The sequence below is a fragment of the Saccopteryx leptura genome, chromosome 5 (assembly GCF_036850995.1).
Source record: "Saccopteryx leptura isolate mSacLep1 chromosome 5, mSacLep1_pri_phased_curated, whole genome shotgun sequence".
Taxonomy (NCBI): Eukaryota; Metazoa; Chordata; class Mammalia; order Chiroptera; family Emballonuridae; genus Saccopteryx; species Saccopteryx leptura.
In genome coordinates, this window is record NC_089507.1 from 183277188 (window position 1) to 183303073 (window position 25886).

Genomic DNA, 25886 nt, shown 5'->3' on the forward strand with positions numbered 1-25886 from the left:
TCTCATTATTTGAGTTTTCTAAATGGAACATATATAATTTAAAGAATCAAAAAGGAATACACTTTATTTATTGTAAAAAAAAAAAGATTTGTATGCATTTCTAATTACTAGAATTTTCTTACAGATCGTGAACATTGACAAAGTTAAAAGGATATTCATGACCAGTATGAAATTTAAAACTGAAACTAAAGAAAGGACTCAAAATGGAGACAGGATGCATAAATTATGGAGGGTCACTCATTGAACTATTCAATTAAATAATACTAGACTATGAAAAGACATGAAAAAAATTCACAATCTATTGTTACATTTATAGGACAGCGACAAAATGGTATCGTGGTAGAATACCCTACAAATTCCACACTCATGTGCGGCAGCCTGGGAAAGGACAGAGAGTTTATGTACCGGCGTTTATTACTGGGGATTGAGATGAGGGGTGATAGTTTTAATTTCTCTTTTTATTTTTAATATAATAAGTGCTTATTGCTTCTAAAATAAAAAAGTATAAGCAATAAAAATGTCAATTGCTTCTCTAGTAAATCAACAAAAAAATTAACAATTTATCCTCAGGAACTGATCATAGATATACACCAAGAGTTATGTGAAATGTATGCACTGTGTTTTCCTACTATTTATAATAGAGAGAAAACCGTAAATAACTAAATAGTTTAACATGGGAACATTGGCGATGTAAATTGTGAAACAACCCTATGATGAAATATTATGCCTCCAATAAAAAATCAGGCCTCTGAGGAATATTTCAAGACTTTGGAAAATATTTATGGTAAAACAAAGTGAAGTCAACAATTTAATCCTTAAAGGGAAAATGGCCATATTTCCTTTTATACTTTTCTGCATTTAAAAATATTTTACAATAAATGTGTATTATAAACAAAAAATAATAATTGTTATATTAAAATGGAATCAAACATTATTGTTAATGAGGATTACATGAGCTCGTGTAAGTATCAGCAGTGGAGCCAACCTTAATAAAGTGGTACTTCTCTCTCCACGCCCTACACACACACCTTCTCTCTCTCCTTCCTGAGTCTCAGGTTACTCTTTCATAAAATGAAAAATGCATTGTACCTACACATAAAGCATTAGGTATAGGAAACACTTCATATATCTTGGTTCTTTCCTATCACTGAACTGCCAGAGGGTAGCAGCTTTCATTCCACACTTCAGACTCTTAAAATCCAAAAGTATGACCCAGGGTGTTACAGTGTATCCAGACACTCTGTCTGTGCAGCTCTAGGACAGGGGACACCTTCTTTCACTGTTGTTGGTAATGTGGAGGACCTTTGGAAAAGAGATCATGGACACCAAGAATAGGAAGAAACATCAGGATAGAGAAGCATGAGAGGAATTTCATGGGTGGGCCAATGTTTTGTTTCTCTCCAAAGATTTAGACAAGAGATAGAGATAATGTTCAGAGCTATCCGGAACCCCGCCCACTGGCCACGCTTGTGGTGATACACAGTTGGGAGCATTTATGCTCATCCCTCCCAAATGCTCAAATCCACTTTCTCATGTGAAACCTCATTCTTTGTCTTTGCAAGACGGATTCTTGCTCCAACTTTCTTCCTATTCTACAAAAACCTCTAGGTGACATGAAACTTAAATTAAGAGTTAAGAGACCCTTTACCAGGTGACATCCCACTTCATAAATACCAAACAGCAAAGACATGACTTCTACAAAGCTCCAAAGGAATACCAGCTCGCTGTGCATGCGCCTGGGTATTAATTGATTTTACTTTTAATATGAATGAGCATATGATTTCATCTCATTGACCTTCAAATTCAAATTGAGTAATTAAATACTAAGACAGGAGTATTGAGATGCATTTAAATTGCAGTTTTGTTTTTTTTCTCTCTCTAAGGTTTCTTGGCCTTGGCTATGAGTGAAGATGCACTATTATGAGTGTTGAGATAATTAGAACAAAGAGCTCTCTTTGAATTAAGAAAATTGACTATATTTCACATAATGATAATAATAATTATAGCAGTTTCGCCCAAAGTTCTTGATCTCTTTATATAAATTTTATTCATGTGTTTATACTTCCCTTTATCTGACTGCCTCCACATTTGGTAACTTAAATAGTTTTACCATTTGTACTCATGAGTTTGTTTAAGGGCAAACCGCCATTAAATCAATGATTAGAGTATTTTTTACGAGGAGAGGAAGAAATCTTTCAATAGATAAGTGAATGCTCTATTTTATAAATAACCTTAGAACTTCTGTCAACCCATAGATAATTTCTCAAGCCAGCTTTACCTTGATACTCAATTCAGTTCAGCCCCAGCTCCTACACCCTCACCAGGCACTTCTCATCAGCATCTCTCCTCCTCACAGCTCATCCTAACTCAACTCCTGCCTGTCTGAGGGCTGGAATGGGTATTAGAAACAGGTGTCTTTGTTCTGCAACTCACAGTCTGGCTCTCCGGACATAAACCAATCAGTGGTACTTCCTTCTGTCAGCAGCCTGCACTGTTGGCAGTTATGTGGAGTAAATGAGTCGTAAACATCATTCTAGGTACTCAGTGGGAAATATGTCTAAAACCTTTGAACAAAATCACTGGCATTGAATACACCCTTGAAGACAAGGCCTCTTGAAATTATTCAATGCTCACATACCTATTTTCATTTTTTTTAAAAAAATCTTATCTCTGGCTCAGGCCAGTGGCTCAGTGGAGAAAGTGTTCTGTTGGCCCAGCATAAGGACATCCAGGGTTCAATTCCTGGTCAGGGCACACAGGGGAAGCGACCATCTGCTCCTCTCCCCCATCCTTTCCTCCTTCTCTCTCTATTCCCCTTCTGCAGCCAGTGGCTTGATTGGTTCAAGTGGCCCTGGGACCTGAGGATAGCTCCCAGGCACTAAAGATAGCTCGGTACTCAAGCATTGGCCCCAGATGAGGTTGCTTGGTGGATCCCAGTTGGAGTGTGTGCAGGAGTCTGCTTCACTGTTTGCCTTTCTCTCACCTTAAAAAAAAAATTTCATCTTCCAAGCAAATCACATTAGCCAGCTCATTTTTCGTTAGCTTGTTTTCACTCCTCTAGAAGACACAGAAGACACTAGTTTTCCATGGAAACCAAAGTCATAACAAATGTAAAGCCAGATGGCCAACAAGCAAAACTGGAAATAACTGATGAGTCTCAAAATCTTTGGGAATTATATTGGAAAGAGAGAGAGAGAATGTAAATGGCAGTTCATTAGATTGGTTGTCCTAAATCCAAGAAGATGCTCAGTCAGGATCAAAGTCTGGAAACAAAGGCAAGAGAGCAAGGGCTCCTTCAGGACCTCTGGTCAGCAAACATGTTCTTCCATTTAAATTGGAGAGTGTGATATGCATTTTAATAAGCAATCTTATAACTGCAGAACTCATAAATAGCCCAGTTGTCACCAAGGTGATCTATTTCTGCATGAAACTAATAATGGTGAATGTTTGAAATGAATCCTCAATCCATATCACTGCCTTTTAATCTCAACATGACCTTTATCTTGGGGGATTTCAATAGCAAATTCATTTCATTTTCCATCTAGCTATGTATCTATCATACATACAAGTCAAGACAGCAGTCCTATAAGCTTTAGACACTTGGTCTAAGCTTTGGACCGATAATCAATTAAAAACAGCAGTACATGTTATTTCAGAAGGACTGATAATCAATTTAAAATAACAGTAGTACATGTTATTTTAGAAGAAACAGGCAAAAATCATATCTATGTTCTATGCTTAGTGGATTACATGTTATTGGGGATTTTAAAACACTTTTCCCTTCAAGGGATTAATGGATATTAACAATTATTTCAGTAAAATCTTTAAAACTTCACATTTAGTCATTACTAGGGAACTGCATTTGTAATATGTGGTAGAAGTCTCTGGAGCTACCACTATTACACGTTTCATGTAGAAAAGAATCCTGGAAGTATTCTGAGAAATTGATTCTGGCATGACAATTAATGTGTGAGATCTTAACAGCATCAAGAAACATCACAAACAGTATGTTTCTAGAAAGATGTGATGATATCTGCAAACCAAACAATGCAACAGGAAAAAAACCTCAGCTTGAAACACTTAAATTAGATTATCTTTCTTGTTTCCTAACCTCTGCCATTCAACTTCATGGCATTTAAGACATGACATTCTATCACAGCTAAAAGATTGGAATGTCCAAAATTATTTACGTAGGAGGAACATTACTTTCTGTCTTTTCACTTTAACTTGGTCAGGTTTATTTCCCTCTCTAAGATGACCTTGAGTTTCCTATCAGAACCTATGTGGATATCAGGCATTATTTGCATATTTTGATATACAAAATAATCAAGAATAGCCTGACTAGGCGGTGGCGCAGTGGATAGAGCATCGGACTGGGATGCAGAGGAACCAGGTTCGAGACCCCAAGGTCGCCAGCTTGAGCGCAGGCTCATCTGGTTTGAGCAAAAGCCCACCAGCTTGAACCCAAGGTCTCTGGCTCCAGCAAGGGGTTACTCGGTCTGCTGAAGGCCCGCGGTCAAGGCACATATGAGAAAGCGATCAATGAACAACTAAGGTGTTGCAACGCGCAATGAAAAACTAATGATTGATGCTTCTCATCTCTCTCTGTTCCTGTCTGTCTGTCCCTGTCTATCCCTCTCTCTGACTCATTCTGTCTCTGTAAAAAAAAAAATAAATAAATAAAATAAATAATTAAAAGGATTAAAATTGTAAAAAAAAATCAGGAATAGATTACCACATAAAATCAGAAATGTCACAACACATATCTGAGTATATGAAAGGAAGTGCTAAAAGATTTATTTAAAAAGTGACAGTGAACAAAAATAAAGGACCTTTGAAAATAACAGTGTAGAGCAGTGTTTTTCAACTCTGGATCCATGCATTAGTGGTAGTCCACCAGAAATTTCATGCCAGTCTGCAAAAGAGCTAGTCACTTTGATGTTGTATAACCTTCATACAACATGAGGGTAGTTACCATATTTCCCCATGTATAAGACACACCCTTTTCTGAAAATTTTGGGGTCTAAAACCTGGGTGCATCTTATACAATGGTTCTAGATTTTCTTTACTTGCATTTCCTGCTTTTTCGTGCAGATGAAGAGTTGTATGAATTTTATGATGAATAAAACTTGATTTCAATAACTTTATTGTAATAATTTTTTTTTTTCAAATTTTGGGCCCCAAAATTAAGGTGCATCTTATACATGGGGAAACACAGTAGCTCTTTTGTGGACCCATGGTTGAAAACCACTGCTGCAGAGGATGCTGTGTTGGGCCACCCAGATCCCTCTTCAGGAATAAGGAACGTATTTTTCTAGCTGGGGGCAGCCCTCTTCCATCTCAAACTCCCTCACTACACAGACACTTCATTTAGAAAAACCCACCTACCAGGCAAACATAAAATGAAATGTGCCATGTAAATAGCTGAGTATTAAAATGTTAAGACAACTTTGATTTTCTAAATACTAATTCAAGGAGTAGCTAGTATCAATTGTCAAGTATGGGTCTATTTTTATATCACTCCAAACTGAAGAAATACATTCTGCGTATCCAAAGGTTCCAAGGCGATCACGTGATTTATCAGATGTTCATTCGTACAAACACAACAGAAAGATTTTTTAGTATTCACCAGTGACAGATATAAAATAATACTGCCTTTTTGAGGTGAAGGGATAAAGAACTACAAATTGGTAGTTTCAAAACAGTCACGGGGATGTAAAGTACAGCCTAGGGAATATAGTCAATGATATTGTAATAACTATGTACGGTGCCAGGAGGGTACTTAAAATATCAAGGAGACCATTCTGTAAAGTATAAGATTGTCTAACCACTATGCTGTACACCTGAAACTAATACAAAATAATAGTAAATGTAAATTGTAATTGAAAAATTAAATATAAAAAACATAGACGCCAAAAACAATAATATTACTGTTTTGTGTGGGAACAGTTAATCAGGAAGGGAAGAGAAGAAAGAACTATTTTATTTTTCTTTAGATAATATATATACATGTGGATATCAGGCATTATATATATATATATATATATATATATATATATATATATCATCCACACATGAATGTCCCCCACCATGTCTCCCTCAAATTTTCTCCTAGAACTTAAATCAAATTTTCTTTGACTTTTTTCTTCTTGTTCTGGAGATACTTGGGCCAGCAACATGTCCTCATAATAACTTGTCCATAGAATGAGGAATGATGCTCTTTGCAAAGATTTCTTTCTAAGTATGCCTTCCAACATTTCTTTCTTATGTCTAGATAATGAAGCTCTCTGGGTGGTGCTTCTCAAATGCCACTCTTTCAAACTATTCCTGATGAGCAGCTATATATCAGCAGAGATGCCTTTTTATATTTGTTTAAACATAATTTCTCCGACCATCCTCTTGTTTCACCAAGTTTCTTTTAAGTGGGACAAATGTAAATGTATGTATGAGTTCCGAAAAGGGCAGATAGGGAATAAAACCGAGTGGGTGGGATATTGGATTGTGTTGGAAATAGAGATGCTTAAAGAGAATTAGGTAGGTTTTGCTCATGACTTCATGTTTCCAAATAAACAAAACCCAAATGGTCTCCTAAGAGTTTGTGATATTTTTTGAGATGTAGTAAGTAGCCTCATACCTTCATCTTCACAGACTTCAGCTGCCTCTTGGGAAGCAGGGCTGTGCACGAGGGCTGCACGCACGCCGTCTGTGAGGAATAGCGGAGAAGCAGTCTCAGGGTTAACGCTGTCAGAGCGGAGCCTCCCTGCCCACTGAACCTCCCTCCCCACTCCGCCACAGGCAGCATGAGCCCGTTCCGTGCTCTAATATACTGAACAGTATCTGAAGGGGTTCAGACAAACACAACAGAAAGATTTTTTAGTACTCACCAGTGACAGATATAAAATAATACTGCCTTTTTAAGGTGAAGGGATTAAGATCTACAAATTGGTAGTTTCAAAATAGTCACGGGGATGTAAAGTACAGCCTAGGGAATATAGTCAATGATATTGTAATAACTATGTTTCATTAATTGTAAACTTTCCTTTTATAATTAATGAAACAGAACCTTTGGTTAAGATAGAACCACAGCCCTGGCTGATAGCTCGTTTGGTTAGAGTGCGGTCACAAAGTACACAGGTTGCCAGTTCGATCCCCGGTCAGGGCACATACAGGAACAGATTGGTGTTCCTGTCTCTCTCTTTTCCCGTTTCTCTCTCACTAAAATCAATCAATAAAATAATAATAATAATAAAGACAGAACTACAAAGTATCTTTTGGTGAAAAGCGCTCTTTGTTGATACTACTGTACTTCAGCAGCTGGCTTTTTCCCCACTTCTAGTAGACTGGCACATTATTTTTCTTAGTAACAGATTGTGAAAGGAAGGACACTCTTGCAAGTTCCTACAAACTGCTTTTCTGTGCGTGTTGTTAGTTCAGTTTTCCTTAGCACAGCACTTCTGCCCCATTATCCAGGCTGTCAGACTGCAGGGACCAGGGCCAATAGCTGTCAGGGCCGACGCCCGGGAGAAGGGGGACCTTTGCAGTAAAGCGTCAAAAGCCCTTTGAGATTTCTCGTCACCCAAGCACAGAGTGGGGAAAGGGAGGCCCTGTCCCCTCATATCAGTAATCAACCACGTCACAGTTTATCTGTCTTCTCAGGGTCACTGGAACCCCTGTGATTCTACTCACGTTTGGCCTCCAGGATAATAGATAATTAACTTGTTGACATTAAAATGGTAAATTTAAGACATAAAGGATTATCAAAAGCATCTGAAATGGTTAATACTGGACAATTGAAAAAGGAATATGTGTTTTGTTTTGTTTTTTCATATAGTAACAGGATCCTAGAACTAACAAGTCAGACATACATGCATGGCAACTAACCCACATTTAATGACAAATCAAACTTTCTAGCATATCTTTTATCCATAATGTATATGACTGTTACTTTTAGGTCATGTCTCTATTGGAACAGAGAATAAAATTTTAGTAGGGAGATAATTGGAGATGATGAATCACTTTCTTTTGTTAAGTGACAATCTCCTATTTAGAAAAAAGGCTGATTAACCCTGATGTCATATCTTCCCATTTCTTCACAGTAAAACTCCTTAAAAGAGTTGCCTAAGTTACTGTTCTATACTTCTTCACTTCACACTCTCTCCATACCCACTCCAAATGGCTTCAATACTCCTCTAAGAAGTATCTTATCAAAGGTGCTGAAGACCTCCCTGCCAAATCCAGTGGCCTTTTCGTTCCTCTTATCTGACTTGACTTCTTAGCACCATTCCTTTACTCTGTCCTTTCAGACACAAATTCTTATTGTGGCTGCTCCTTCTCTCCTGTTGCCACTTCTCTAACTGTGAAGATGTCTTGGGCCCACGGTTTCTTTACTTACACGTTCTCTCTAGTGAATCTTACTCAGTCTCATGCTTTTAAATAGAACTCATATACAGTGACTCTCAAACCTCTATCTCCTATCCATGCCTGCCCCTACACACAGAGTCATGTATCATACCAGTAAGAGTCCTCTCAAACTTACCATGGCCAAAACTCAGCTATTAACTTTCTCAGCAAAAAACTGTGCCCTGTGGCCAGTCCTCTATACATCATATGGGTAAGTGGTAGCATCATCCTCATGGTTACTAAAGCTAAAATCCTAGGACTTATTCTCCTTTCCCCCATTCCTCACCTGCATCCATCAGCATGTCCCGTTTTCCTCTACCTGTGGAACGTGACACAGACTAGTCCGGTTTTGTCTCCATTTCCAGCAGTCACCATCATTGCTCTCCTACCATAGCCTTCTAACTGTTCTTACTTTGGCTCTTTTAACCATTATTAACTATAGGCAAAGCGAGCTTATGTATCTCCACTACTTACAAACTCCCATTGGCTTGTAGTTCTAGGAAAATCAAATCTTATCCACTCAGAAATATTCTGGAACCTACAACCTTGTTCTTCCAGTCTACCAGGTCCAGCCAGTCGACCTTTTTTTCTCCTACAGGCCAAACCCAAACTGGCCTAGAGGCATTTGAGTCCTCTGTTCCCTCCACTTGAATGCACTTTCCTCATCTCATTACTTAAATCTCATTTTAATTATCACTTCCTCTGAGTTATCCCCAAATCTAGTCAATGAAAAGTGGCCTTCACAGTATTCCTTCCACATTATCTCATTTCTCTGCAAGGTGTCTGTCACTATTTACACTATTGTTGGTGTTTAATGTTTATGTTTGGACCCTCCCCACCAGAATATGAGCTTTGAGGAAGCAGGGGTATTATCATTTACCATATATCCCAGTGCTCAGATGGCGCCTGTTCACTCATGCTATATATTGGTTAAATGAGGAAAAAGTATCTACATCTTTGATTTGATTTGATTAAGATTGCAGGATAACTGGTGGGCTGTGCTAACTTGAGCTTGTGTTTTTTTCTTGATGTGAAAGAGGCCTGCAGAATTGTATATAAACAAATGGGACAAATATACAGTGACAGATAAAGATATGACTTTGGGTGAAGGGCACACAATGCAATCAACAGTTCAAATGCTATAGAGATGTTCACCTGAAACCTGTACTCTTATTGGTCAATGTAAACTCATTAAATTTAACTTCTAAATTAAAAAAAAAAAATTGGACTGACCAGGTGGTGGCACAGTGGATAGAGTGTTGGACTAGGACGCAGAGGACACAGGTTCAAAACCCTGAGGTCTGGCCCTGGCCGGTTGGCTCAGTGGTAGAGCATCGGCCTGGTGTGCAGGAGTCCCGGGTTCGATTCCTGGCCAGGGCACACAGGAGAAGCATCCATCTGCTTCTCCACCCCTCCCCCTCTCCTTCCTCTCTGTCTCTCTCTTCTCCTCCCACAGCCAAGGCTCCACTGGAGCGAAGTTTGCCCGGGCACTGAGGATGGCTCTGTGGCCTCTGCCTCAGGCACTAGAATGGCTCTGATTGCGGCAGAGCGACGCCCCAAGATGGGCAGAGCATCACCCCTGGTGGGCGTGCTGGGTGGATCCCGGTCGGGCGCATGCGGGAGTCTGTCTGACTGCTTCCCCATTTCCAGCTTCAGAAAAATACAAAAAAAAAAAAAAAAACAAAAACAAAAACAAAAAACCCTGAGGTCACTGGCATGAGCAAAGGCTCACCAGCTTGAGCATGAGGTTGCTAGCTTGAGCCCAAAGGTTTCTGATTTGAAGTCCAAGGTTGCTGGCTTGGGCCCAAAGTCACTGGCTTGAGCAAGGGGTCACTTGCTCTGCTGTAGCCCCTTCACCCCCAGTCAAGGCACATATGAGAAAGCAATCACTGAACAATTAGGGAACTGCAATGAAGAATTGATGTTTCTCATCTCCCTTCCTGTCTGTCTGTCCCTATCTGTCCCTCTCTCTGAATCTCTGTCAAAAAAGAAATTGAAAATTATATTGAATGAAAAACAAATATTTTCAGTTTTGAAGAATAAGAGCAAGTCAGTGGGGGTTTAATAAGCAGAAACACGTCTTCAGCTTCTCTGCATGTGGACGAGGGAGGCTGTGAGACCAGCAGGGTGGGCAGAGCAATGTATGTCCACACTAGCCAGGGTCGTAGATGAACCCGGCCACTGGGCCTTTGCCCCCACTGGGAAGAGCGAGGGAGGCCCCACAGGTGTGCATTCAGGACTCTTCTTCACATTGAGAAGTTCCCAAGTTGTGGTGTTGACTCCATGGATCCAAGAGGTGGATAGAGGGGTCATACTTTACTTGTCCGCTAACAGGCAAGATGATTCCAAATCCCAAAAGAAACTGTTTTCAATGGATTAAGGAAAAAAGGTGAATAAGTAAAACAGCGATAAATGTGTGTGCCTGTATATATAATATAAACAAGGATTTAAAAAAGCTGTATTAATAAAGATAGTTTGGGACAGAGCATTGAATTCTTAGAATGGCCTGAGCTGTCAGCCATGACTTGACTAATATTTATCAGCCCCAAACAGAAAAAACAGTGACAGCTTTCCATATAAGACTCATCTTCCACGGAGCATAATGCCGTGTGGGTCGGGAGCTGGGTGGGGGCGTGAGTAATCACAGTGTGCCGTGTCAGAATTCATTCCATGGCAGGCTCTGCTTTTCCGCGGAGAATCTGTTGACCCAGTGGCAGCTGAGCGAGGTCTTTGCTGCCTTGCTTCAGTGCTTTCTCTGATTGGCCTTCCCCAATTCCATCTTCCAGGTTAATAATAAAAGCTTCCCATTCTCCCGCAAAAGTTCCAAGGTTAACATTGTCGGAAGTTTTCAGTGAAAAAGTTCTCCCACTACCCGGTCTATTTCCAAGAGTTCAGCTTATGGCCTAGCCTGGCCCACATTAGATAGAGCCCACTATTTCAAAGATGCCCCCCCCCCCATGTGGGGCTCATTAGCATGGGAGAATGACTTGGAAACGAAAGAAAAGAAGGCTAGTTTGATTTGGGCGGCTATGTGGATAGCTACATAAAGGTGCCTATTGTTTTTACAGGAGAGTGTGCCCAAGTACACAAATGGGTAGAAAGGGAAGATAAATAAAAGGTGATGACCATCTCTTTTTGAGTCTAAGGGCTGTTTTATTTTTAGAATGTTCGGTTTATAATCTACAGTTGAAAATCTATACTGCTCACAAAAATTCGGGGATCAGGGAACATGCAGATACTCCAGTACTTTCAGCCTTTTGTATAGTGCATTTTCACCAATGAAATAAAAGTTGGTTTTGCATCTCATTTGCATAATCGAACAACTTTCTTTGACTTGTCATTTGCTTTTTTGATGTTCTTGTGTAATAATAAAAAAAATCAAACGCTTCTTTTTTTCTTTCCTATTGCTTCATATTCATTTTAAAATATTTTCTAATTTTTGTGAGCAGTATATAAACATTGACTTGACACATCTGTTCTCTAGTGAACGGAGGAGAGGTCGTGATGACTTTGGCTCTCACTTGAGCTCTGTGTGGGGCAGGCAGGCTCCATGACGCCCTCTCCTACCACGTCCAGGGGAACGAGCAGACACACGGCTCTTCCTATCGTGGAAGGGAAACCTCTGATTCAGTTCCTTTAGAGATTTCTCATTCCTTTTTTTTTTCTTCCGAACTACATCTGCTCATTTGGACCTGCCCTACATCAGCCAAGCTCTGAGCTGGCTCTGCAACCCCTGTGCACCCCTCTTAGATCACTGCTAAGCAAATTGTTATCATGTGGGAGAAAATGGAACTGGTGAATAAGACATGACCATGTCCCCTGTGAGTCAGTGACTAGGGCTGGCGACTTCCTGAGGGAGACCTGAATGAACGGTGGGGTTAATCTGGGAAAAAGTAAAAGCATTTTCAGAAAATAACACCAAGGAAAGTCATGTTCACCTCTGTGGATGAGGCCTAGGAGACTCCTCAAAAGAAATCTGAGCCCACCTGCTTCTTGACTCGGCCCTTCCACGTCTTCCGCCCTGGGCATTTCCTCCGGACCGTTCTCATCTAACAAAGAAAACCACAGTGGGGGGAAAAATGAAATCAAGTCAATTTGTGAAATATCTCTTTATGGCTAATAGGCAGCATTGAAATTAATTGTAACCAATGTAGCATGACTCCCCATAAAGCAAGGCAGAGATGAATCAGAGGCATGAAACAGAAAAATTAGCCACATAAATAGGAGCATTTAGACTCGTTCCCTAGCACGCGATTGGCTTGATGAAATGTTGAACTGCAGTAAACAAAATTCACTCAGCAGTCCTAGTAACATCTCTCTCCTTGCACAGCATTTCCCAAAATGCAATGCAGATTTTCAAACCGATCTTTCCGCCCTTGATTCAAGCTATGTATACTGTGTGAGAAAACTTGGATAAGTTTCTATGACCTTTATTTTCCTATTTGATGCATGTTGGGAAAAAAAATACTTTTATTGATTGTACACATTAAAATCTAACATATCTATGCTATGAAGTATTTTGTCTTGAGCAAGTTTTGGTCCAATTTACAGTATAGTACATAAACCCTTAAAAAATAAATAACTGGGAAGGTACAGTGGTGATTAGATGCTAAAAACTGGCTAAAAACTGTTTTGGCTTAAAATGTATAATAAATATCTGTGAATTTATGTGTAGGAAAACAAACTTTTCAAAGGCAAATAGAGGCATATTTTATAACTCATTTCCGGGAGGCCTTCCAAATCTCTCTTTGTTTGGAAAAAAAAGGTTTTTTAAATGATAAATTTATATATGACACAGAAGTGGAAGATAAATCATGTAGTTAAAGTACAGCAAACAGAGAAGAAGCTGCCAACATGTATTACTGTGGGTTAAAGATGGTCACGGAGCCTTTGTCTCTCACTCCTTCCTTTGAACCAGAATTGGCTCTGTAACTTGTTTAGACCAATAAAATGTGGAAGTAATGTCCTGGGACCTCCCAGCTAAGGCTTCAGAGACTAGTAGCTTCTACTTTCTCCCTCTGGGAAGCCAGCATCATGCTGTGAAGATGTTTGGGCTAGCCTACCACATGGAGAGAGGCACATGGATACAGAGCGAGCCATGTGGCAGAGTACCAAGGTGCCAGGTCTGTGGGCGAGGCCTTCTTGCACTTTCTAACCTGGCCCAGCTGCCTGCTGAGTGCACCTGAGTGATGGCCTCAGCCACAGACACAAAGAGCAGAAGAACCACCCAGCTGAGCCCTTTTAAAATTCCTGACCCACAACCGGGCCCAGATCACTCTATTCGGTTTTGCTTGAGTGCTTTGATTCATCATCTACTACAACAACCAGCTGTAAATCCAGAGGCACAAGGATGATGAGTGTTCCCTGGAAGAGAACACAGCTAGTAGAGCTAAAGCAAGAACCTCAGAAGCAGTGGGGAAACATTTCCCCAAGCAGCTCTGAAAAATAACCCATCGAAGAGAGCTGCAGATGGGAACACACTCAGAATTGGCCTGGATGAAAGAAAAAGTTTATAACAGCATGACAAAAGTAAATAAATAAATAACTAGTGACACTCAGTGGGGAAGGAATGCTATCAACGCACATGTACGTATGGATAGAATTCCCTCTGCCCTGCACTATGCCATTTGTCCTGGGGGACAACTTAAAACTGTATAACTTTTAGTATGAAAACTGGGGGCAGCTCTGTAGCTATCTAAACCCATGTTCTCAATGGCTTTTTTTTATAAGTACCACATGTGGACCTGACATTTTCTTTCCCTGGTTGTTGGAATGGGCGACAACATTGGCTTTTGCTCTGGGAAGGATATAACCACGGCTGCTGCTCTTGCTCCCTTAACAAGGCCAAACTGGTGAAGGAGCATGTGTTAGAAATGCAGGTCAGTAGTCCCCTCTTCCTCTCATCAGATGGATTCAGTCAAGCAGGAAAAAGTCTGCCAGATTTTCTGTCTCACCCAACAGACAGATCTTTTTATTTATTTATTTATTTATTTATTTATTTATTTATATTTTTTATTTTTCTGAAGTTGGAAACGGGGAGGCAGTCAGACTCCTGCATGCGCTCAACCAAGATCCACCCGACATGCCCACCAGGGGGCGATGCTCTGCCCATCTGGGCCTTTGCTCTGTTGCAACCAGAGCCATCCTAGCGCCTGGGGCAGAGGCCATGGAGCCATCCTCAGCGCCTGGGCCATCTTTGCTCCAATGGAGCCCCGGCTGTGGGAGGGGAAGAGAGAGACAGAGAGAAAGGAGAGGGGAGAGGGGTGGAGAAGCAGATGGGCGCTTCTCCTGTGTGCCCTGGCCAGGAATCGAACCTGGGACTCCTGCACACCAGGCAGCAGACCTTTTAACACAGATTATGATAGGCTTGGCGTGACAGGCTGCCTTTAAAATTAGTCTGGTTACATCTCCTATGGAGTAGGGGTAGAAAGTTTTCTTGTGACAAGAAGAAGATACAAAGGGAAAGAGAAACAACAATTAAGTCACAGGAAGGTGAGAAATTGGTTCCAGCAGTTTTAAATGCATAAAAAGTAAATTCATGGTAAGACTCCTGAGTATAGCTTTAAAATAACAAAACCTAGTATGGTTGTCTTCCGAATCTTCTGTTACCGGGTCTTTAGCTTTATCAAGGCGCATGCAGTCTGGTTCCCTAACACAGCCGCAGGAGGGGTGTGCTTTTGTTTTCCACTCTGAATGTTGGCTGCACTGTGTTCTAGTTACAGCACTTCTGCCTTGGGGCACAGAACATTTACAGCAAAATGGTGGGATCTTGATAACATGATACGAAGCGAAATAAGTAAATCAGAAAAAAACAGAAACAGCATTATTCCATACATAGGTGGGACATAAAAGTGAGACTAAGAGACATTGATAAGAGTGTGGTGGTTACGGGGTGGAGGGGGGGAATGGGAGAGGGAAAGGGGGAGGGGGAGGGGCACAAAGAAAACAAGATAGAAGGTGACAGAGGACAATCTGACTTTGGGTGGTGGGTATGCAACATAATTGAACGACAAGATAACCTGGACTTGTTATCTTTGAATATATGTATCCTGATTTATTGATGTCACCCCATTAAAAAAATAAAATTATTAAAAAAAAAAAGAAAAGAAAAGAAACACTTGGCATGCTTATTACGGAGGACATGCATTCTGGAAGAATGCTGGATTTGTCATCTGAGTAACATGTCCTCAAATGAAAAGGTTCAGGGTATTGCTTTCATCAATTTCCAAAGACATGCATCCGCAATCCAGCAGGGGGAACCAGCGTAGAAGTCTTGCTTTCCAAGCCGGGTTAGTGTGTTCTTGGGCAATCAGATTAGCATTCATTTCGCTCTCTTTTTAAAAGGACAGTTTGGCTGGCTTATAACTTTTCATCCACTTTAAATGTCTCAAATGGGTGAGTTCTTAGCGAAACAGTGGGTTTCTACTGGGAGGGAAAAAGAAATCCCATTACACAGTTACGCGTAAGGATTTGATGAGGACAAGCTTTCCTTTTATCGGCCTTGTCTGTCTAGCTATCTTCACCGGAAGCACATAAACAATAAGAGTTGAGCAGAGTGCAAAATCTAAATACGTGGTTTTTAGAAGGGATTTTAAAGGCTTATAATAAACATGCAGAAATATAGGTAAGTGACACGCTATTTTGTTAGCCTAAAAAATCTCATACAGAACCTAACTTCTCTTAGTTAATACTCCAAAAGTTTGTTTTTTTTACTTCAGATGATAAATTTCTACAGCATTCATGTGGAGTGTCACATAATCCTTTACTTTTCTATGCCCAAAAGCCCAGTGACCTGAAATAATTTTCGTGTTTGCATCATTCTTGTTTCTCCAGTATTAGTATTAGTACCCTGTTCCTCATTGTTTTAACCCAAATATGCCGAGCATATAATATATGCAAGACACTTCAGACATTCTATAGCAATAGAAATAAGAGACTTCTGCTGCAAAGTGGATTCATGTATGTGGAAGGAATGCGCCATTGGTTGGAAGATAAGAATGCAGTCCATGTGCAGTTCTATATGGAAGAATTTTACAAGGACAAAATCTCAATGTCATGGCCACAGATTACTTTCCTGGTATTTGTAGTTCCTTTTGTGAACTGTGCATGGGAATGGGAAGTAAACCAGAGCAAAGAAACCATACCTGCTACTGGAGAAATGCTCTGTTGCTTCCTGCCTGCTGGTGTACTATTGCCATGTCTTGTGAAGGCCCCAAGATCTCTAGACACAAAGCATAGGCAATTCAAATGCTGTGGTTTGCAGATGGGATTATAGATCCCAATTCTTTATTTCCCTGTCATGGATTATACAACTCAGTGTTCTCTCATTTTGGGAAGAGAATGCTTCCCTACTCCATTGATGTTGAACATGATCCCAAGTGACTCGATTTGGCTAATGAAATATTAATGGACATAATGTGAGCAGAGGACTTAAATATACTGCATAATTGACTTGGTGCTTGTGCTCCTGACATTTGCTGAGATAAGAGACGCCCTTCAGCACTGGTTTAAAGAAGATGAGAGACCCTGACCGGTGGTGGCTCAGTGGAGAAAGCGTGGACCTGGAATGTTGAGGGCACTGATTCAAGACCTGGGCTTGCCCGGTCATGAAGTTTATGCTTCCCACTCGTCTCCCCCTCCCCATACTTTCTCTCTCTCAAATCAATAAATACATTTTAAAATCAATAAGTGAAATCTTTTAAAAAGAAGGAGAAGAAGAGAGATATATGGAGCAGACTTGAGCTAAGCCCAGGCACTCACCCCTTGAAAAGAGATGCCCAGCACAACACAACCTGCAGCAGCTAAGCCACAGTCAACTTGCAAACTTGTTACCACGGACAGAAATATTTCTCTTGTAAGGCATTGCATTCTGGGGTGATTTGTTGCCCAGTATCATCGTAAAGTAGCTGATTAATACAAATGCTACATTAATTTTCTTCTCAGTTTGTGGGGTGGGGTGCTCAAAGATATATTTTGAGTTAGCACTTTTTATTTATAAAAAAAATTAGTCTTTCATTTTGTATTTTGCCACCTAGCTACATTTTCATCTTGCGTAGTTCAAAACTCCCTAGGAGACACACATTTGACAAATAAATGCTGCCTATATCAGGGGGCATACTCTCAAAGGGTATGTACTGTCATCCGTGATGCTTCTGTTTTATCTATCAGGGCCGTGTGGGCAGCGGGACACTAATTAATGCCAGCGAACTTTCACTGAATATTGGTTATGTTCTACTCAGTGTCTAAGTGCTCTGCATAGATGATCAAATGTAATTCTCATAGTACCTCTGTGAGGTAGCCATTATTATTATCCATGCTTCATGACTATGGAAACTCAAGTACACGGATGTTAAAGCAATGCGCCTAAGATCCCACAGCGAGCAAGTGCTGGCAGCTGGGTGTCAACTCAGTTAGCTGATGCCGAAATCCACTACTACTTCCTGGGAAAGATAACTGATACTCATGTCTGGGTAAGATATTTAAATTTGGGGTCAGCAAAAAAGTGACAAAATGGCTTTTAGTATAAAAATAGCTGAGAACGAGGCTATAATCTCATACAGATTAACACAGAACTCTAAGAACATGGAGAACTGAGCTGTCTGACACTTAAGCCAAGTGAGTGCAAGGTTCTAACTCCAGACTTGTTGTTTTAATGCTAAAGGACTTTTATTTTGGCATGATTTTAGACAACAGAAAGTTATAAGCAATTTTTTGTTTTTCTAAAACATTTGAGAGCAAGATGGAGACACAATTAGCCCCTGATCATACCCATCAGCCTTGAATACTTTAGCATATATTTTGTACAAACAAGGACATTCTCTCCCGTAACCACAGTGCAACCCTCACGATCAGGAGATTAGCACTGATGGCATTCCTACTGTCTAAACCACAGACCACATTCAAGCTTTGCCAGTTTTCCAATAACATCCTTCATAGCGATTGAGGCTCACGGGCTGCATTTAGTTGTCATGTCTCTAGTCTCCTTTAATCTGATACAGACATGCCTCCCCGGCCCCGGCCCAGCTCCACCTGGTGTTTGCCATCTCCTTTACACTGACTCCTTCAATGTGAACACCATCCTTGCTCAGCTGTACTGAGCCCAGCTCAGCTTTAGGAAAATGGTAAGAGAAAGAAAGAAAGAAAGAAAGAAAGAAAGAAAGAAAGAAAGAAAGAAAGAAAGAAAGAAAGAAAGAAAGAAAGAAAGAAAGAAAGAAAGAAAGAAAGAAAGAAAGAGAAAGGGAGGGAGGGAGGGAGAAAGGAAACAAGGAGGGAGGAAGAGAGGGAGGGAGGGAGGGAGGGAGGAAGGAAGGAAGGAAGGAAGGAAGGAAGGAAGGAAGGAAGGAAGGAAGGAAGGAAGGAAGGAAAGAGGGAGGGAGGGAGGAAGAAAGGGAGGGAGGGTGGGAGGGAGGGAGGGAGGGAAGGAGGAAGGAAGAAAAGAAGGAAGAAAGGAAGGAAGGAAGGAGGGAAGGAAGGAAGGAAGGAAGGAAGGAAGGAAGGAAGGAAAGAGGGAGGGAGGGAGGAAGAAAGGGAGGGAGGGAGGGAGGGAGGGAAGGAGGAAGGAAGAAAAGAAGGAAGGAAGGAAGGAGGGAAGGAAGGAAGGAGGGAAGGAAGGAAGGAAGGAAGGAAAAGAAAGAAAGAAAGAAGGAAGGAAGGAAGGAAGGAAGGAAGGAAGGAAGGAAGGAAGGAAGGAAGGAAGGAAAGAGGGAGGGAAGGAGGAAAGAAGGGAGGGAGGGAGGAAATGAAGGAGGAAGGAAGGAAGAAAGGAAAGAAGGAAGGAAAGAAGGAAGGAAGGAAGGAAGGAAGGAAGGAAGGAAGGAAGGAATATAAAAGGATGGAGGGGGAAGGTTAGTTTCAGATATTTAAACGTTTTGTTTTGGATCTGTCATCAGCAGATTGAGCTATTTTAAATAGATTCATCTTAGAAAGTACATTCCCGACTTTGCTGCCTCATTATTCTAATGCACCACGTGCCTCTTTGAGTGCAGATAAAAAGAGGTGCACGGTCACCATCTAACCTGAGTGATGGTTGCTGCTTCCTAGGGGCCCTCAGGCACCCGGCACTTAGACACTTACACACTTCATCCTCATTACCATGGAATTACAACAGTCTTACTGAGTTAGACTTTTATCTGCATTTCTATAGATGAAGAAATCAAGGTTGTGAGGGGTCAAGTAACTCCCCTGAAGTCCCACAATTAGTTACAGAACTGGGACTTAAATTTAGGTCCAGATATGCCAAAGCCTGAGGACTCTTTTTCTGGGCTTACAGATTCCTGTGACCTCTTCTGACCCTTGAGAGCTGAATGGTCAGTCCTTGGCTGAGCACGATGCCCTTGCTGTTCCTGTAATGTCCTCAGCACCGAGCGCAGTGCCTACAATCCTTCGAGTCCCCACAAGCACTTGTCAGGGGAGTAAAAAAGAATCATCATTTCCTCCCAAGTGGTAATTACTTTTTTGCTTGAACTATATTTTAGTTCCCGATGTAGAAAAAGACCTGGTGTCTACTGAGCCTCTGGTTGAACCTCATTAAGGTGGATTAGATTTTAAATGTCACAGCTCTTTAATCACACATAATGGTTCCTAAAAGTTGAATGTGGTGATGGGTAGAGCCACCAGCTTTCATCCACCAGGTTCAGCCTCCATCCCCTCTCTCCTGGGTTGTGGCAATGGCTCCTAACGTGTTTTTATCCTTCAGCTTTGTCCTCAAAGTCTATTCTCAACCTAGAAGCCAGATTGTTTGCTTTGAAGTGTAATTCCTGCCCTGGCCAGATAGCTCAGTTGGTGAGAGCATCATCCTGAAGTGCAGAAGGTTGACAGTTCGATCTCCGGTCAGGGCACATAAAGGAACAGATCTGGGTTCCTGTCTCTCTCTCTCTCTCTCTCTCTCACTCTCTTTCTTTCTCTCCCTTCCTCTTTCACCAAAATCTAATATATTTTAAAGAAATTTTTTTTTTAAATGTACTTCACATCATCCCCTTTCTTGCTCAAATGCTCTAAGGCATCAGGGCCCTGGGGGACGGAGAGGCCTCCTGTTTTCCAGCCCCGACTTCTCTCTGGCCTCCTCCCGCACACCCTGCGCTGGCCTGCCGACCCGCCAGCCTCTGTGCTGCCTCTCGAGCACACGTCAGCCTCTGCGCTGGCCTGCGGACCCGCCAGCCTCTGTGCTGCCTCTCGAGCACACGCTGGCCTCTGCGCTGGCCTGCGGACCCGCCAGCCTCTGTGCTGCCTCTCGAGCACACGCTGGCCTCTGCGCTGGCCTGCGGACCCGCCAGCCTCTGTGCTGCCTCTCGAGCACACGCCGGCCTCTGCTCTCCGGTCTTTGGATTGCCCATCTTCTGGGCCTGGAGTGCTCTGCTCCGGGTCCTTCAAGTCTTTGAGCGAATGTTCCCTTTTCCAGGAGGTCTCTGCTGGACACTCCATTTAAAACAGTAAAATCTTCCCATCCCCACATACTCCACTCTCTCTCTCTTGATCTGCTTATTTTATTTCTTTTTCAACTATTTATCATCTTAAATATGGTAGGTATATTGTTTGTGTCTATCTGTCCCCACTTGACTGTTGATGCCTCCAAGGCAAGGATCTTTGTCTAGTTACTGATTGATGTCCCCTAAGTACCCAGAAGAAGCACATGGTAGGTGTTCAATAAATATTTGTGAATTGATGAATTATGCTTTCCCCTTGCTTGGGCTTGCATGACTACCTCATAAATTAAAAATATATATATATCATCTAGTCCAAGATGATCAGGAATATACTAATGAAATATAAGGTTACTTGTGAAAAATAAGATTCATACAACATGTGGGACAGACACGGCCCAGGCTCTTGTTAAACAACACCTACCATCATTTGTGTTCTTACTGGAGCAGCTAGCTAGGAGAAGGAACCCCTCCTCCGGCCAGTGGAGATAACTGTGGAACTCGTTGTCATACAGCCTTATAGACTAGAGGCTTAGAAACACATTGGAAGGCAGCAGGACAAGGGCAGTCAGTTTGCGGAAATGTTGAGCCATGCTGTCTTGATAGCTGGTACTAGTTCTACTTGGAATACATTCACATGGTTGTACAAGCATGCTCCATTCACAAAGAGTATGTAAGATCTACGAGTTGGTCTTCAATGATCGACAGAGAAGACAGTCATCTTGGTCCTGTCTTTTTCTGAGAATGTCCCTGCACAGCATGCTTGCCCAGTAGAAGGAAGAGAAAATAATTGAACTTGATGTTTTAGAGCAGCGTTTCTCAACCTGTGGGTCGTGACCCCGGCGGGGGTCAAACGACCAAAACATAGGGGTCGCCTAAAGCCATCGGAAAATACATATTTATTATACAATACATTTTTAAATAAAATATGTATTTCTGATGGCTTTAGGCGACCCCTGTGTTTTGGTTGTTCGACCCCCTCCGGGATTGTGACCCACAGGTTGAGAACCGCTGTTTTAGAGCATGTGTGTGTCTGTCAAGGGAGATCTAAGTGTGACACGTGTTCGAAGAAAGGAAACACATGAGATGGTAATGTGCGACCATCCCCTCTATACATTTCATATGATGGTAGGTAGAGAGCTGAGCGCTCAGCAAGGAACTCAACAAAACCTGCCGAGGGACTGAAGTCTGCAGCATCGCCACACTGCAGGCATAACCCTGGCATACCAAAGCTTGCCGTGGCATATCTTGGTATAAAAATAACACAAGGCAGTGCTCCAGAGAGTTATTTTCAATATCACATATACCTCCTTAATAGATAACATATGGTTCTCCCAGATGGCATGTTAATACAATACTTTTACTCTGACATGGTTGGTTTCTAATCCAAGGATTTCCAAGTACTTTACAAACACTATTCATTAGCACCACCGTCCCTGGGGAAGTTGTGGCACCTCTAGGGACACAACGCATCCTGCCTACAATAAATAACCATTAGAGAATGACAATAATAAGAAATATATTAATGTGGCATATTTTTAAAGATTAGGAAACCAACAAATGGGAATTCAGCAACTTTTCCAAAGACTCTCAGTGACTTCATGGTGTAATGAGGGCTGGAAATCAACTTAGGCTGATGTGTATGGCTACTCTACTCATTGAATTAAGCATAGATTCCACTGGTTTTCAGATGGCTATGCCTAACCCAGTGTCTACGCCATAAGCAGAAATATGATCAGAATAAAGTCCACAGGAGCATGACAACAGGGTGTCTCTGTGCTCTCGCTCTCTTGAACACACCACCTGCGCTTTGCCATTCACTATATAATCCCCTACGTTAAATTTCCTTCTAAAAACTATTTCTCCGTATTGTCAGTTATATTTCTGAATTGAGATAACTGGTCTGCCTGCACATTTGTTTAAAACAGGCACACACTGTGCTCTGTGCAGATGTTAAGTACAAAACAGGCAGGAAGAAACACTTTCACTTTCTTGTTGAAGAATAGAAAGCGGATAAAGATGTCCTCCAAACAGAAGAATCATTTCATGAATAAATTCAAAAGCTCTTAGGTATCTTTGTCATCAATTAATGTTTGCTGAGTACCTACAAAGTTCAAGGTGGTGGAGAGGGAATACATTAGCCTGTTCGGAAGACAAAAGGCTTTCCCTTTGGGAGCTGACAGAACGAAGATGGATGGAGCGGTTTCATGAGATGCATCTACCTGCAGGAGGTGAGACGGAGGCTAAAGACAATTACCCAGCGGAAATTGTAACATGTGATCTCATAGATGTAAATGTGAATAAATGTTAGAGATTTGAGCTGAATTACATGACAGATATTGAAGGCAGTGTTTCAGTGACCCACTCTGTTTTGTCCACGTGGCTCTTGGGGAAACCTGGGCAAAGACGTGCACATGCTGAGTGCGGGTGACCTCAGGGAGGGGTCCGCTCAATCCACGTGTATTTGAAGTGGCAGGCAGCCCCCCATTACCATTTGAAACAGCTGCTAATTCAGTATTAAAACATGCCGTTTCAAGTGATGAAAATAAATATTTTAAGATTCTGATTTGGAATTTTGAAGTATAAGATGAAAACCATGTATGGGCTTCCCACAATTCAATACGGACGTTTTATAACAATGTGCCCTCACACAAACTAGAATTCCTATAAATGCTGAAAATTGACAACCACTCCTAAACTTACTATCAACTATGAAAACAACAGTGCTTTATAATCTATGTCTTTTATTTCTCTCTAAAAGTTGCAGAATTTCAGCACTGGTTTTGTTTAACCAAATGTTTACTTAATAGCTATTTGACATTGTCCCAGAATAAATGTCGACATATCATTCCCTTTATTTCCCCCAAGGGCAGAAACCACACACCTTGAAGCAGAGCGAGCATATGTTTTATTCATGTGACAAGTTGGGCCCAGAAAGCTGTCCTCCCTCTGGTGCAGTACCTTCCTTCTAGAGGCCCATGGAGCAGTGGTTCTCAAACTTCTCCGTGCACCAGCGGCCCTTGGAGGGCTGGTTCAAATGCAGATGTCTGAGTTCTGGTTCAGTGGAGCTGGACGAAGCCTGAGCAGCTGCATCTCTAACGAGTTCCCAGGTGATGCTATTGCTGTAGGTCTGGGCACCACACTTTGAGAACCACTGGTCCAGGCTCTGGATGATGAACTAGTAAGAACAGAAAGTTATCATATGATTTCTTTTCAGTCATTAACTAGGGCTATTAATAGCCCATGCTTAGCTTCATTAATATTATTGTTCATTTTCCATCCCCTTCTAACCCTCTGCAGCCACTAGTTGAGTAATCCCTTCAGATTATAGTACTATTTCTTAGTAGAAAGAACAATGTTAGACTTTCTGTGAAATAAATCTCTAAAATGCACCTTTTCAATTTCACTAAAACTATAATCAAGTCACCTTATCTTAAAACGCATTCATCATGAAACAAAACTTTGCAGAGGTTTCCTGTGTTCTAGCTGCTATGCCAGGTGCTGCAGACAGAGGAACAAAGAGGGAGCCTGCCCCTGCCAGGAGCTCGCTGAGCAGACAGCGGGTGTCAGGCCGTCCAGGTTATGCACAGCACACCCTGTGCTGGGGGAAGCAGGGAAGGCTGCAGGGGCTTGTAGAGGAAGCACCCTGATTCAGCAGAGGAGATAAGGCCCCAACTAAGACCTTTGCCACTGAGCAAGTATTTACTGAGCACCCAGTTTCTATCACGTCTGACTTTTAGAGCAGTGCTGACCACTGTGTTAGTGGCTAGCCCCATGTGGCTGTTGGACACGTGTAATCTGACACTTCCAAACTGAGATGTTCTGTAAATGTCAGATGCACATCAGATTGTGCAGACAGCTCAAAACAATGTCAAATATCTTATTGACAACTTTTATAATGACTTTATGTCAAAATGACAATACTTTGGCTATACTGGGGTAAATAAAACAGAATTAATGCCACCTGTTTCTCTTACTTTTTTTTAACATTGCTTCTCAAAAATTAAAAATCAGTTATGCATTTGTGCCGCATCTTGCATTCTATTGAATGGTGCAGCTCTAGGGATAACTGGTAAGAGACAGAGCACTGGAGCTCAGTCCAGTGGAGCTGGTAGATATTGTACCAGAAGCCCTCACCCCACCCCATTGTGCTTTGGCACTCACCTCTGAGTCCTGTGCACTGCAGTGGCTTCTCCTCAAGAACCCCTGTGGCCCTCTGCATTAAGAATTCTCTAGTCTCAACAGGACGCCTGTCTTGATCAGTCAATCTGGAAACAGTCCTCAACCAATGACGGATGGGAGTAAGTGGATGAACACCCAGCTTTTGTGCCTCTTGAGGGGGACAACACTGAGGCAAGTCCCGCATTGTTTCCTGGAATTCTCCTTCAGGACCTCCTGCCAGCTGCGCACAGGACAATCCACTGTACATGCACCTGTGCTGTTTCCTTCCCTTCCCCGCTTCCCTTCTGATGCTTCTTGAAATCACTCCTCAAACCAGTTGCTTCCCCTCGAATCTCCGACCTAGGACACACTTCCTGGGGATGTGATCTAAGCCACTTTAGAACCATCTACTTTCACAAACATATTATCCCCAAACTTGATACTTGACACTAATGGGGGGAAGTCCAGATTGCCAACAGAACTTCTAACAGAGTCAGCAGAGGGGGTTTCCCATGGAAAGGACATTTGAGATGATGAGTTTAAGGTACTTACTACATGAAATTAATTACTAGAAATTAATGATGCAAAAAAAAGGGGACACATGGATGAGTGTTACTGGTAGAGTGAAGAGCAGGTCCGAAGGTCCCTTTGTAGAAAGAGCAATGGCATCTTTGAAGACTGAGGGGTGAGCAAAGGGAGTGGAGTACAGATGGGAAGGGCCCCGAGGAAATATTTCCTGGCCTAAGCAGGAAATATTCAGAAAAGGAGAGTAGGATGAGTTGGGGGAAAAGGGAATACTCCACAGGCAGGGGAACAAGACCCAGGTGAAAGTGAGCCTTATGTTTGGGGAGTCACGTGACTTGGCACTGCTGGTACACTGGCAGCCAAGAGAGTAGAGCAAGGAGA

General features: G+C 41.8%; 1 protein-coding gene across 4 annotated transcripts in view; it reads right to left on the reverse strand.

The window, feature by feature from the left end:
- Nucleotides 1-25886, reverse strand: part of MACROD2 (mono-ADP ribosylhydrolase 2) — a 2059933-nt gene that overhangs the window by 93645 nt on the left and 1940402 nt on the right. For 2 of the 4 annotated variants that reach the window (XM_066387117.1, XM_066387115.1), the window contains 3 exons: nucleotides 12387-12449; nucleotides 8687-8719; nucleotides 6635-6703 (listed from right to left, as the gene is read on the reverse strand). The exons of 1 other annotated variant lie outside the window; for it this stretch is intronic. In XM_066387117.1, coding sequence (XP_066243214.1) covers nucleotides 6635-6703; nucleotides 8687-8719; nucleotides 12387-12449 — 165 coding nt within the window. The remainder of the gene's footprint in view (nucleotides 1-6634; nucleotides 6704-8686; nucleotides 8720-12386; nucleotides 12450-25886) is intronic. One more of the 4 variants, XM_066387116.1, reaches the window with a different exon arrangement.